The 15,204-nt window shown below is 42.8% G+C and overlaps 2 protein-coding genes across 2 annotated transcripts; one reads left to right on the forward strand and one right to left on the reverse strand.

The window, feature by feature from the left end:
• Positions 2,072-7,687, forward strand: LOC8075838. The gene is made up of 6 exons (XM_002446473.2): positions 2,072-2,501; positions 3,699-4,265; positions 4,359-4,465; positions 4,575-6,150; positions 6,282-6,775; positions 6,874-7,687. Exons 1-6 carry the CDS (start codon positions 2,319-2,321, stop codon positions 7,343-7,345), a joined length of 3,399 nt encoding a protein of 1,132 aa, XP_002446518.2. The 5' UTR covers positions 2,072-2,318; the 3' UTR covers positions 7,346-7,687.
• Positions 8,785-11,936, reverse strand: LOC8075839 (DDT domain-containing protein DDB_G0282237). Its single transcript, XM_021463590.1, has 9 exons — positions 11,798-11,936; positions 11,478-11,650; positions 10,503-10,861; positions 10,359-10,431; positions 9,909-10,249; positions 9,426-9,827; positions 9,122-9,283; positions 8,957-9,045; positions 8,785-8,788 (listed from the first exon to the last, which is right to left on the reverse strand). The coding sequence occupies exons 1-9, from the start codon at positions 11,908-11,910 to the stop codon at positions 8,785-8,787; spliced, it is 1,716 nt and encodes a 571-aa protein (XP_021319265.1). The 5' UTR covers positions 11,911-11,936.

The raw sequence follows: 15,204 nt of genomic DNA on the forward strand, positions 1-15,204 counted from the left end.
AAATAAAAACTAATTACACAATTTGCTTATAAATCGTGAGACGAATCTTTTAAGTCTAATTACTCCATAACTGAACAATGTTTGTCAAATAAAAACAAAAATGCTACAGTGTCGATTTCTCAGAATTTTTTGGAACTAAACAAGGCTCTAGTCTTTTGGTTAGGACGATTACTGTGTGCTTGACATGGATTACTTATGATAAAGAAAGGTATGAATAGTAGCAACATCACATGTTGCTTGGAGATATGAAAAAGGGTAGCAACTTTAAGCAAGTGCTAAGCTTGTTACGAGAGCATGTATACATCGTCAGAAGCACACAAGTCTCCCGGTAACCGAAAAATAGGTATACCAGCTATAGCTGGACGACCGAGAAGAATTAGCATGCATTATACTGTAGTACCAGAATATAGTTAGGCAATCTAGACATCTAGTAGGAGTACAGGCGTGTCATTTTCTCTGTACGTGGACCAAAATTGGAGCTCTTCTCCCTACCTCTCCCTGTCCTACATCTCCATGCACTCTTTGTTTTCGTCGTGTGCATGTGCGCACCGCGATAAGGCCTTTATTCGTACGATTTCTTCAGATATATAAGTGTTCCTTCGACGATCAAGTATTTGTATTGCCATCATCCTAGCTGGAGACAGCACTAAGAGATTATATTTTACTCCCTCAATTCCCTTTTATAAGACACAATTTGATACGATATATCTTCAAATTTACACTTTAACTATTTATTTATTTTATAATATATTGTTTATACTTATATACTTATGAATAGCCACTGTATTTACACTAAGGGATTATATTGCTTTATACTTATAATCTCTTAGTGTAAATATAGTATAAAAACAATGGCTATACTATTCTTCTATCTAAAAAAAATGTAATTCTCATCTTCTAAATAGACAAACAACTTTAAATTTAACTAAATCTATGCAAAATACTAACATTTAAGACAACGTATAGATATCATACATTATCCATGATGTATATTTAATAATAATTTTATTTGACATAAATATTATATTTCTATTTATTATAGTCAAGGACTTAAACTCAGGTGGTCAGGTTCTACCGCAAGGACCAACTAAGTGAGTGGTGTTCAATTCTATAAATATAATCAAACTTAACAATTAACTTCGTATAAATTAAAACTGCACTTTGTATGAGAAAGAAAATACTTGTCTACTGGTGCCTCAACTTTTTGTTTGCTTGGCAATGTGTTTTTTTAATGTTGATATACTATGTTAAAGTAGCATTGACCATATTTTTCTAGTCACTCGTCCGGTTCTTCGGCACTATATTTTTCAGCGAATAAGGCCTTGTTTAGTTCCGAAAAATTTTGGGAAATGAATACTGTAGCACTTTCGTTTGTATTTGACAAATATTGTCCAATCATGGATTAATTAGACTCAAAAGATTCGTCTCGTCAATTTCGACCAAACTGTGCAATTAGTTTTTATTTTTGTCTATATTTAATACTCCATGCATGCGTCTAAAGATTCGATGTGATGGGGAATGTGAAAAATTTTGCAAAATTTTCTGAAAAGTAAACAAGGCCTAAATAATATTTTTTTCTCACAACAAATCACATAAGCTAAATTTCAGCGCAACGAAAAGTATTTCCTCTTCTTCTAACTTTTGTTCACTCAAAGTCAGAGGCGCTAAAGTATACATACGGTCAATTAGAAAAGGAAACATACTCCTGGTCCTAAATGAATTCCTTGTGCAGCACTATGTTAACCTCTGTCCGGAAAGGGAATCAACCGCACGTTCCTCACAAGCAAGAAGGCAGAAAAAAAAAACCCGAAACAAACAACCCGGGACACACTGACTCGGACTTGGAAAGGCACGGGAGGGGCAGTTTGGTAAAACCCTCAGGCCGCGACGAAAGAAGTCCCCAGCCCTCTGGGCCCAACTGCCGAACCGTCTGGAAGGCACTAACGCCGTGACCCCGCTCAAATTACCAAAACACCCTCCGTCCATCTCCGACTCGGCTCGGCCGTCCGATCCCCTCTCAAGATTCCCGAACCGCTTCCCACACGAGCTCGCCCCCCTATATCAATGGAGCGGTGCCGGGGCGCGATCATCCATCCATTAACGGAACAAACTACTCGCGAGGCAACGCGAAGGAGAGAGGGAGAAGAGGAGGAAGAGTAAAGTAGCGCGCCGCAGCGGTCTGCGGTCCCAGCGGAGGAAAGACAAGGGCGGCGAGGGAAGGGAAGGGAAGCCGTGGTTGCTTGCTTGCGGCCGGAACCCGCTTGGTCTCTCTCTCCGCCGGCGAGTTGGGTTGATCGGCGGCGGGGTTTGATTGATTGATGATGGGGGCGCGGGAACCGGTGGCCATGGAGATACCAGCGGAGGAAGGACTGGCGGCGGCGGCGAGGGCGCCGCCGCGGCGGATTAGGAGGAGGCTGGTGGAGGGGGCGCGCGGCGCCGGGGCCCCGGCGAGCGTGGAGGAGATCGAGGCCAGGCTCAGGGAGGCCGAGCTCCGGAGGCAGGTACGTGTCCCTTTCGTGCTTCTTTGTTTCCCCCGCGTGCTAGTTTGGTTCGCGTTGCTTCTGGCTAAAAAAAAAAAAACAGTTGGGGTTGGGTTGCGTGGCTGTGGCGTGAACTGTGAAGGCGAAGCAATTCATCGCAGTCACGATAGTACTTGATCGATTTTTTACTGGTGCGGTGAGGCGAGGACAGGGTAGTTGTTGCCCGCCTCTTTCTGAAGCTGTCCTTTTTTTCTCGATTTTTTCCCCCTGCGATTTCAGAGGCCATCGATTCCAAATTGGAGTTTCTTATGGCAAGACAGAACCTGTTTTGCTCTTTTCTTGGTGCGATTTTGTTAGCAAGTAAGGATGTAGGAACGAGGGATTGAGAGGTGGAGAGAGTGTGCAAGGTTTTTGTGTGACCTTTGGAGCTTCTTTTCGGTGGTTGGGATTCGTCGGGGAAGTTGAAGTAACATTCTTTGGCGCGGTAGGTAGTCGTGAGCTCAAGTCAGATTCACGTGTGCCTCAATTTTTCCTTTGTGCTCGGCCTTGCGCCCCTGCCTCGGTTCTTCCTCACCTCGGGATTTAGCGTGCCCCAGCTTAATGCGTCTCTTTTGTCCCCATGTAAAGGTCTTGGTTCTGTCGATTTCTTTTTTGACTCCTTTTTTACAGTGTTATATATTGGCTTTTGGCTGTATCCGCAGTTCTTAGGAAACGTAATCAACGACTGTCAAGATTATATCTTTTAGTTGCTCATCGAGTTACGCCAGGTAGCATGTTTATAAAAAGGTTTTCTTTTTTAACAAATCAGAAGTAAATCCAGGTAGTAAATGTTATTTGGTGGTTATAAAAACATGGTAATTTGGTACGTTACAGTTTGGTTGCCACCGACCACTTGGATTGGCTTAGAAGTAACTTGCTAAACATGTACCTCTGCAAAATTTGGTGACCAGAAACATGGTAGGAACATTTGTTGTTTGATTGATGTGAATTGTGATTTGGTAGGTTCTACTCAGTTAAATTTACTCTAAACTGTTTAGCAACTGGGTGGTTAGGGGAATTCTGGCTTGCCACAATTCTGATAGGCTTGTCTGTAGTCCGATGGTCCCCGAGAGTTCTCAGTGTTTGAAGTGTCATAGGAAACAACTATATGGAGTTGAATCGGACTGATTGCTGTATAGCATAACTTATATTGGCTTACGTTCCAATGTTATTTTTCAGCAATTCCATGAATGGTTGGCCTGCAAAGCAAGGAAGAAGCCACGGAGTCCATCGTGGTCCTCTCAAGAGGAAGACCACGGGCAGCGCCTTGAAGCAAAACTTCTGGCTGCTGAGCAGAAAAGGTTAAGCCTCTTGGCGAAGGCACAGAACCGTCTGGCCAAGCTGGATGAACTCCGACAAGCTGCTAAGAATGATGTGGAAATGCGGTTTGAGAAGGAAAGGGAAGAACTTGAGACCAGAGTTGAGTCTCGTGTCCGACAGGCAGAGGAGAACCGCATGCGCCTTCTGCATGCCGATATGCAGAAGCGGGCTGCACTGAAGGAGAGGACAGCGAGGTCCCTGGTGCAGAAGGCAACATCAGAGAGCAAATACATGGAGCAGGTGCGGTCTGCAATTTCACAAAAGAGAGCTGCTGCTGAGAAGAAGCGACTGAGGTTGCTGGAAGCTGAAAAGACAAAGGCTCAGGCTAGGCTTTTGCGCATCCAAAAGGCTGCCATGACTGTATGCAGCCAGAGAGAATCGGAGAGGAGAAAACTGAAAGAACAGCTGGATAACAAACTTCAAAGGGTATGTACTCTCATAGATGTGTTGAGTTCATGTTAAACTTTTTTTATCCTTGTGTTCTGTTTCTAACATTCACAGATTATCTTACTGAAACAGGCGAAGAGGCAGAGGGCTGAGTATTTGAAGCAGAGAGGAAGTCCTCGTGGTTCAACCCACGCTGATTACATAAAGCATGCAGATGCCCTCTCAAGAAAACTAGCAAGGTACTAATATGGCTCTCAACAAGTGCATATTTTGTTTTTTTTTCTTGTTCTTGTCTGATGAGTGGAGTTAATCATATATATTTTTTTTATAATTTTGTTGGTACTTCAGAAACTGGAGAATATTTGTGAAGTCCAGGAAGACAACATTTGCTTTGGTTCAAGCTTATGATGCCTTGGGGATTAATGAGAAGTCTGTGAAAAGTATGCCTTTTGAAAAATTAGCCATGTCAATGGAATCTCCTATGGTTCTTCAGAGCACAAAGGCATTACTTGACCGATTGGAGAAACGCCTTGTCATTTCTCAGTCAGTAGCATCTTCATCAGTAGAAAATGTTGATCATCTACTGAAACGCCTTGGTTCTCCCCCAAGGAGGAAGGCTCCTCTTAGCAGAGAAGGAAAAACTCGGGCAGTGGTAAAAAGATCAGCTAAAAGTTCTGAAGCAAACAGCAGATTGCCCAGGTACTCACTGAGGGTCGTGCTCTGCGCTTACATGATACTGGCTCATCCCAGTGCTGTTTTAAGTGGGCAAGGCGAGCGGGAGAGACAACTTATCGAGTCAGCAGCAAACTTTATCAAGGAGTTCGAACTGTTGATTAAGACAATACTTGATGGACCAGGGCAGTCATCTGATGTTACTGGCCAGAGGAAGTTCAGAATTCAGTTGGCTAATTTTGACAAGGCGTGGTGCACGTATCTTTACCGCTTTGTGGTGTGGAAGGTAAAAGATGCAAGATTATTGGAGGAAGATCTTGTCAGGGCTGCATGCAAGCTTGAGCTGTCAATGATGCAAACATGCAAGCTAACTGCAGATGGGCACTCGCCAAACAATCTTACTCATGACATGAAGGCAATTCAGAAACAGGTTACTGATGATCAGAAGCTTTTACGTGAGAAGGTTCAGCACCTGAGTGGTGATGCTGGCCTTGAGAGGATGGACTCTGCTCTTTTGGATACGAGATCAAAGTTCTTTGAAGCAAAAGAGAATGGGAGTCCATTGGCAGCACCTGTTGCAAATGTATCTACCCCTTTGAGCATTAATTCATCTGTGAAGGTCCCACTTTCTGAGGTTAATGAAAGTTCCAGGACAAATGCTGTTGGAACAAGCTCTGTTGTACGTTCTCTATTTGGTGCTTCATCATCAGTCGGTTCATCACCAGCAAAGCAGCCGACAGAGAATGAACAAATGGTCAATGAGATGCTTCATGAGGATGCCAGTGCTTTTGCTGGCAGGTCTGATAGTGCTAGTACTGTGGAGGAGGAGTTCCAGAAGAAAGTGAGAGAAACCATGGAGAAAGCTTTCTGGGATATGGTCACCAACTCCATGAGAGGAGAAAGACCTGATTATAGTCAATTGATCAACCTAGTAAAGGAAGTGAGAGATTCGTTGCATGACCTGGCTCCAAAAGAATGGAAGGAGAAAATTCTTGAGAACATTGACCTTGAAATTCTGTCTCAGGTACTTGGGTCAGGTTCCCAGGATGCACAATACCTGGGGCAGATTTTGCAGTATTCTCTGGATATGGTTCGCCAGCTCTCTGCTGCTGCAAAGGAGGATGAGATGAAGAAAAATCATGATAAATTATTGAGTGAGTTGTCTACAAATTCTGAAGTTAATGACAATGGCATCAACTCATTTGCCATTGCTGTTATCAAGGGCCTGCGTTTCATCCTGGAAGAAATAAAGGTATGTTTCTTGTTATAAATATTAATATATTAATTATTCCTAGACTTCCTTATCGGAATGAATATTCCTAGAGTTGATTTCACTTTGTATATATACATATGAGTATTCTAACACAATCCTTTGCAAAACAGGAACTGCAAGCAGAAGTGAGTAAAGCACGTGTCCAGATGATGCAACAGATCATAAAAGAATCGGCTGGGGTGGAGTACCTGCAGAAGGCTTTCGCTGATCGCTATGGACCCCCTGAGAATGCATCAGCTTCTCTTCCCCTAACTCTGCAATGGATTATGACATCAAATAACATTGTGGAAGTAGAATGGAGTGAACATTCAGACTGTCTTTCAATAATGCAATCAGCAGGACAGGCTCCTGCTCTTGTTCCGGTACTTCGAGCTGGTCATGGAACTCTAGTAGGGCAACCATCTTCTTCTGCAGCAGACACCTCTGTTCAACCAGAGTGCAAGGGTGAGAAGCTTGACAAGCTGATAAGGATTGGCCTGCTGCAACTTATTAGTAGTATGGAGGGCTTGCAATTGCAGTCAATTCCTGAAAGTTTTCAGATTAATCTCCTGAGGCTGAGGGCTGTGCAGAGCCAATTCCAACAGGTGATCGTGATTGCCACAAGGTAAATTGTCTGATCCTTTGGCCTCGTCTGTTAGAAAGATTTTACTGTTTGATGCATAATATTCGTATTGATCCATCGAAATTGTATTATTTGTGCAGCATGCTCGTCCTGCGCCAAGTTCTGATGAGTGAGAACTCGAAGGCCACTCCTCTGGAACTGGAAAACGCTATCTCAGAACTCTTCAAGGCTCTCGTGAACATACTGGACAACTCACCTGATGCCGGCACGGAAGAGATTGTGCAGGCGATGGTCAATGCATCAGCCTCAGTTGGCTCACCATCAGAGGAGAAGGTTCAGGCCAGGATGCAGATGATCACCAGGGTGTTCCTCAAGAGTCTCCAGCCTGGTGACGTGGTCTTCAAGAAGGTCTCCCGCGCTGTCTACTGTGCCTTCCGTGGCATCATCTTAGGTGGCAGTGGTCCCAAGGGCCAGAAGCTGGCGGACGCGGCTTTGCGCCGCATTGGCGCGGCCAAGGTTATGGACAGGGTGTTGAAGGCTGCTGAGGTGCTGATCAAGATGGCAACGGTATCAGAGAAGGTCCACGGCCCGTGGTACAAAGCTCTGGTGTGAATGTGAATGGTTTGGCTTTTGTGAATATGAATATAACTACAGAAGGTCAAAGTGTAAATTCCTTGTTCCACTGGGTGGGGTGGGAGATATATGGCATTGTACAGCAATTTATAGTTGTTGAATTGATCCGTAGGCAGTTCAGGATGTGAAGAATTCTGGTGAGCTGGGCGAATATGGATGCTCTTTCACCAGAATTTAGTCAGGCAAGAAGGATGGATGCTAAAACGCATCTGGAAATGTAAATTGTGGCACCTTGTTTGATTTTAGAACTGAAATAATGTAAATAATTGCTTGTAAGTCATTTGTGCTCTGCACATATCGCTACATTTGGTTGAAGTAGAACTTTACCGTTCTCTTACAAGTATAACTATCGCCAGATATAAGAAACTCTTACAAGTATAACTATCGCCAGATAAGAAAGAAAAATGCACCGTAGAGCATAGACACTCGAACTTGGTACCTGCACAGGTAAGGGCAGAGCCCTGAGCTTGTGTGGCTGTCATACACAAGTGCACATGCTTAAGACTCCAGGGGTCTCAACTGTGCTGTGCATAATACCAGCGGTAATATGCCTGCATAATATCACGCAGAGTGCACACGAACAAAGAGACATAAAGCAGGATGTGAATGAAAGGGAACTTGCCCAACTATCAATTCATCAATTGTACTGTATCTATTAGCTAATTGGAGAATGGAGACAACACACATAGGACCGATTGTATGTTTAGCTCTCACTCTCAGCTAACATCTCAAAGGAGAGAGGAAAAAAAGATGTAACTTGCAGCTTGAATTTGAGCTGCAGACATGTTTCCAAAAACTAGATAACCTTCGGCTCATCTTCGTTGTATCAAGTTGTACCAAAAGAGTAGGCGACGAAGGAAAGACCGATGCTAGCGATGTCTGGCTCATTTTTGCTTCCATTTGTTGACATACTGGAGGAACGACATATCCTCTTTTTGTTGGGCATGTAGACGACTGGAACGCCGCACTTCCACGCCTTGAAGCAACATTTTCTGTTGGACGTCCTTCAATCTACTTTCCAGAGCATTACTGCATCAGCAAAAGGGGGGAAACGACAAGTTAATTTGCAGGATTAAGAGCAAAACTTTCACCAGACCGGCACCGTTGTGTATAACAGCTGAAAACCTAAGTGTACCCAAGTAGCAAAATGTTGGCCAGCAGTTTCAGGGAAACGTGGAGTTCAAACAAAGGTTTGCATCATACTCAATTTGTAACTAATAAAGAAGATAAACACGTTCAGAAAACTAATGGTAAATAGAAAACATGCACAGCACACTTCTTCAACTGAAGAGAGAACCAATGCTTATTAAGAACTATATCAAATATTTTTCAGGATCCAGAATGCATCAGAAAATCCATATCTTCCTTGTAGCTAAACTACTTTTAAAACAATGCTAGCAAACCACAGTGCCATGAATTCATCTGTGTCCAGCAAAAAAAAAGGTCTTGGAAAGGCCAATACTATACTAATAAATAATAAAATATTATGCAAAAAGACTTATGCTAGTCAATATCAGCCCTGACCATCCATTGACCCATGGTGTTCTTGAAACAATTAATACAGAATACACACAAAAAGAACTTACGTACCTTATCTTATCATAGAGCTTGTCAAGCTGACGCTTGAGTGCTCTCTCCCTTATGCCTTTGATGTTGAATGATCCAAGGAGTGCATCAAGCTGTTAGTAAAAATTGACAAAATTGTTACAACCAGAAAGCCAAACATAGGGATCTCCATGGTAGTAAAGCAATCACCTCTTGCTTAGTGCTGTAGTAACCCCACTCTCTGGAATTTTCACTTTCAACAAAAAGTCTTCCTTCGCACATAAAGAACCAATACTTGTTATAGAATCTGTCTTTTCCAAGAGGACTGGGTAGTACAGATTGCTGCTCCATTTCTGTTTCAGGGTGTCTTCTCTATAAAAATATAAAGCAAAAACACACAGACAAACAAGACCTTTGTCATGAAAAGATTTAGCAGATAAATGCATGTACAGATGTGAGAATCAACAAGAGAACATGAAAGCTTATAAAAAGGCTATGCATTCTCAGTTCTCACCAGAAACATTTTGCTGGAAGATAAAATGTTCAAGTCCTCTCGTTCTTCCCCACTACGCTGACCCTTAGGAGGCTTGTCACCGTCTAGTGTATTATCAGTGTGATTTCTTCCGTTTTCTGCTACCCCTTCCACGTTAAGTTTCTCTCCCCTATTCTTTCTAGCATCTTCTTTTCTTGCAGCTACAAGTGCTCCCTGCTGGTCAATCTGTTCAGCTATCTTCTCTCGCACAGAAGAAGTTGTAATGGCTTCCTCTACCAATTCCCTTAGAATTTTAAGCTTCAGACGAGTCTCAAGAAGACCATAACTACCCCTTCGTATAGTTGACACCTTACCAGAGAACTCTTCTTTGCTTATCATCTCCAGGAAATTGCATAGATACTCAGACCATTTAACAAATGTTACCTAAGGAAACATTCAAGCAATTTAGAGAGAAAAAGAAAGACAAGAGCGCTTGACACCACCTACATTGTGAGAAGAAATTACCTTTAGTATCTTTTTCTTGTTCTGGAGAATTGTAAAATATTCACTCTCATCTTTAATAAGCAAATGGAGAAGTGCAGAATGTATTTCTACCACAAGAACAAGGTTGCTTTCTTTGGTGCAAATTGCATTCTCCAGATCTGACAGGGAAAATGGTGACAAGCATAGAAGCCTCCCGAATGACAAACAGAAGTTCCATACCATAAGGAGATCTCCCACAGAATCTACAGGCACTCTGAAATCTTTAGATGGTGGAGGTCTATTTGACAAAATGGGGTCATCTGCTGCAGGCTTTACTAAAAGATCATCAATTGGATATTTAACCCGTGGTTCTACTAACTGACCTGTAATCAAATGAAAAGTGCAAAGTAAGAAACCTGCCAGAAAACAGTAGTACGAAAGCCATTTAAAATTGTAAACTGAAATAAATGGCATGGATACATGCTAAATCACCTTTCTTCAAGTTTTTGCTGGCATCTTCTTCATTTACAAATCTTTTCCTCCCTTTGTTCAAGCCTTCACCATTCTGCGAGCCATGCTTGATTTAGAGACATGATAATATGAAAACGAACAAAGGAATTTTAAAAATATGATTACCATAATATCTACTGGGACCTCAGTGGGTATCCCATATTTCTTTGCAAGATCTGCATGCAGTGTCCATGGAGAAGTTTCTGATGTCGATTCCCTAATAAAAAATTTCAGTGCCTTACGACTAGTAGGTGCCTTCTTGCGAATCAGATCATCAGCTTTGACCACTGAAGTGTCGATTACTTCATTGCCTTTACCAATCCAACCCACTTCATATGACTTGGTCCCATCAGAGCTTATAACCTTCAAGATCTTGCAAGCAGCCTCAGACCCATCTTTTTTAGCATGCAATTCTAGTCCTTCAAAAAGATCCAATACCAGACTACTGTATACTTTGTCGACAAGATCAGTCAAGCTAAGAGTGCCTGAAATTGTAGCAGAAAAATCCAGTCCATTAAAAGAACATTTAAGAAATGCAATATAACACAAGTAACAAAAGTTTTTTCCTCTTCACATAGTAGATCAATGATTTGTGACAGTACAATGGAAAACACCTTCAGTTCAGAGTTACTAAGTGGGCAATATATGTGACTAAGTTTGTTGCCCTATACGTAGGGATTTGCTTGACACATTACAATTCATTTAGAAATTTATTACAATGATCTGAGATTAGACCCCTCAAGGAAACATCTTGGAAAGCAATATGTCACGAAATTTAGCAAGCAAAGTTAACAGCGAACAATCAAAAGAAAAATAACGCCCCAGTAAGACCTGTCAGTGCAATGAATGAAAATGTGCAATATAAAGAATTCCACGGAATCTAAACTTGTCCAATATTCAAACCATGGATAATATATATTTCAAATAATATCAGCTCCATGTAGCTTTAGTTAGAAGAAAACACATAAATGCTCGGTCAACTTGGATAAAGACCAACAGTGTGCAGCATTAAGAAATAAAAATAATATGACAAGCATTGCAGTCTAGAATCACAATAACATCACTAAATGAGAAAAAGGTCAGAAAGAAGATTGGCCCAACTGTGCTGAATCATCCGGAGAACAGGAGCCATCAGCTCTTTTGGCAACTGTTGAGCCTTTGCTGCAGCTTGTTGCTCACAGATCAAAGCTTCCTTGTAGGTAAGCTTAGACTTTCCGGACACTTTACAAGTCCATACATTCTGATGGTAGAGATCCAACCTATTCAGGTATTCCCTATTCAATAGTCAAGGACACAAACATATTTCTGAAATATAATCAAAGGCAAGTGCGAGAGCTATTAGAAATCCAATTTGATTAAAAGCTTTTATTCATATCAGGTATAAATAAGTTAGATATCAATAATGGCATGCAAAAGGATACTGATAATCTCGGAATATCTCCTTCGTGAAATCAATTTGGAACACCTTCTCATTAGGATCCAAGTCCTTTGGTGGTTCCAGTAAGGAGAAAGGGGTTCTCTTTAGGAGGGGCATTGGATAATAGAACCTCTACAAAAGGCACAATTTATTTGACACCTGCAAAAGCCAACAGTTTACAGTTGTTATACAATGTTCTTCATTGAAATCTCTATGCCCCTGGCCGTCACAACTACACAGATAAAATCATGAATACCATAAAAGGGGCATGGTTAGCTTGTAAATCCAGATAAATGTCGAAGTATTTGTGCAGCAATGCACACGAAGTATTTTGGCATATTTTATGGTGTCATAAAGTAATCAAATGTATTAACTAACACACAAGGTTGCACATTGTTTCTGTGTCAAAGTCTGTTATTTAAGAGAAAGAAATCGAAAAGAACAATTATCAGCAAACTTATATCTGATAGACTGATACAGAAGCAGAAAACCATCAAGTAAAGAAGTTGCTTTGATTACATCAATAATAATACCTTTCATCCAGAAACATAAATGACAACAGCCATGTTTCACACGAGATGCAAAGCAGTATTTCAAGCCAAAGATCAAGAAACACATAAACGCACAACAATGTACTATGACAATCCAATGCAAATTCCAAAAAAAACAGCAAAAGCCCCCATTGACTCTTGTGATCACTGACCCCCAGACTCAAATCATCAATTGCCGCGCGGATAAGCGCCTCAAACCCCCACAAAAACTCGATTCAGAAAAAAAGAAAAACCTGCGGGCCATTACCCAGATCGTATCAGAAACCCCCAGAAGCCGCCTTAGGACCCTAGCCCACCTTAACCCACGCCTGCCATCGATTAAACCCTGAACCATTCCCACTCACTGTCTCAAACAGACCCACAGGGGCATCAGCCATCAGGAGACTCAAAACTGACGGAAAAGGTCATTTTGCACGCTCTAACACGCAAGAAAGGACGTCGCACAGAAACAAGGGCAAGGTTCACGGGTCTCACCGACAAGTTTCGCTGGTACGGCACGGCCGGCGGTGGTGCGGGGGGCCGCAGCGTCGAGGAGGAGCTGCAGCGACGACGGGGGAGGTACGGCGTGGCGCGAGCGCGGACACGCGCGTGCTCCGGTGCGGGGGTGGAGGCGTAGCTCGTGAAAGCCCCGAGCGCCGCCGGCCGAGCGCTTGGCGCTCGAACTTTCGACTTGGGCGACGGAGGGAGATCGGAGAACAGGGGCGAGGCAGAGAAACGGGAGAAGGAACGACGGACGACATTTATAGCGGTTGAACGGACCGTTGCTCGCTTAATCTCTGGTGAGCGTTTTTGCAGGAAGGTACCTCGGCTTTGCGGTTATTTAGTCACATAATCATGTTGGGGCTGGATGGAGTTTGAGAAATGTGTTACCCCTTCTTTAGAAAGTCTAGAACATACTATGTAGTGTAGCAAATGGAAGACTTGTTCTACATGTTTGCTAATTCTTTGCTAAGATGATCATATAAGTATTAATGTTCTTTTAGTAGAGAATGTTGGTCTAATAATATAATATGGAAGTCAGAAAATCAAATAGCTCATATTCTCTTAGGCGATTAGGCCTATGCCAAAACGGAGAATGCGCCCCCTATTATCATTTGAACCTACTCCATAGATGTTTTTGCAAATGTTGCCTTAGATTTGATAAATTAGTATATTTTTGTTCCACTCTATCTTTTGTGAGCATATTTTTTGCGTGAAATTATTGCTCTCTTTATTATTGTCGATTATAGTTGAATGATTATTATTTGTGTCAAAAGAAAAGACTCGGTAAACGGTGCTGACTAAAGCATGCCTTTTTTATTGAGCGACCGGTCAAAAGAAGAGTCAGTTTCATCAGGATGTATCGCCAATATTAAATGAGCTGGTGGTGGCTACAAAGACGTATATTATTTCACAAGTCGACATTAGTTTTCAATTGAAATGTACAGCTTGTAGGGAATCCAAAGTGGACTTTCTTCGGGATGTATTGCTAGTATTAAATGAGTTGGTGCTGGCTAAAAAGATGTATATTATTTCACAAGTCGACAGTAAAATGTACAGCTTGCAAAGAATCCAAAGTGGAGTATGAGATACTTGTCCACCAATGTGTGAATCCGGTGTGGAGCATGTGATCATTTATACATTGGACCATGAAACAATTGTAGAGTATACAATCATTATAGCATGGAGGATGACTCTGAGGTGGAGTATAAAAATGTGTACCTATTACCCCGGATACCCTTATTAGTGAGGTTTGATCCTTACAAGATGCTAAGCCCCTAGCCACTTAAGTTAGTCGGTCAAAGGCCATAGAGGCTACACCCACCGGGTGAGCTCATGTGCTCCTGGTGGATTCAACCACCATAGCATCAATGGACCCTTATCTAACCTCCTGGAGGGCCCTTCAATCCATGCAGAGTATGTGTCGAACCTTGACAACTCAGCTACCCGTTGCCCTATTGAAAGCCCTAGTTTGGTTTTGGATAATTGATGAAACCCTAGTACTAACCTCTATGCTAAGTATGTGTAGACTTAATGAGGTTGGTACATGCCAAGTGATGGAGCAAGTGATGATCATGGTGATGACCACAAGGTGATCAAGTGCTCAACTTGGAAAAGAAGAAAGAGAAAAACAAGACCCTATGGAGTTCAAGGCAAAGGTATTGCTTAGGGTTTTGGTTTTGGTGATCAAGACACCATAGAGGGTGTGATCACATTTAGGATAGATAGCCGTACTATAAAGAGGGGAATTCTTTGGCTAAGCGGTTATCAAGTGCCACTAGGTGTCATTGTTCATGTGCATGCATTTAGAACCTAGTGAGCTAACTTAACTCCTTCAAAGAAAATGATTGTGAAAATGCTAACACACGTGCACTTGTTGGTTTACACGTTGTGGTGTTGGCACACTTTGAGAAGGAGGTGGAGTTTGAAGGGTAGAGAGAGGATGGGTTCCTCTCTCCCTCCCGCCGAGCTTGCGAGGCGGGATTCGGCGCTTTTCGAGAAAATGAAGTGCATATTTTCTATTGCGCCGGTGGGAAAATTTAGAGAAGTCGCGGGAGTGTTTCTCGCTGAGGAACACTCACCGGACGCTGGCTCAGAGGCACCGGACGCTGCGTCTGAGCGTCCGGTGTGCAGGCTGCCTGGCTCAGCTAGGGTTAGGCACCGGACGCCAGGCACCGGACGCAAGCTGGAGCGTCCGGTGGTCTGAGTCCGGTGTCCGCGCGTTCTGCAACCCTCTCTGGGTGTGAGTCCGGTGAGCACCGGACGCTCAGGGTGCGTCCGGTGACCCTGCGAGTTTGCGGAGCTCTCTGCGCATGAGTCCGGTGTGCACCGGACGCGTCCGGTGCCAACCTGCTCAGCGTCCGGTGCTCTGCAGGTTACC

Source organism: Sorghum bicolor, chromosome 6, assembly GCF_000003195.3.
Source record: "Sorghum bicolor cultivar BTx623 chromosome 6, Sorghum_bicolor_NCBIv3, whole genome shotgun sequence".
NCBI lineage: Eukaryota > Viridiplantae > Streptophyta > Magnoliopsida > Poales > Poaceae > Sorghum > Sorghum bicolor.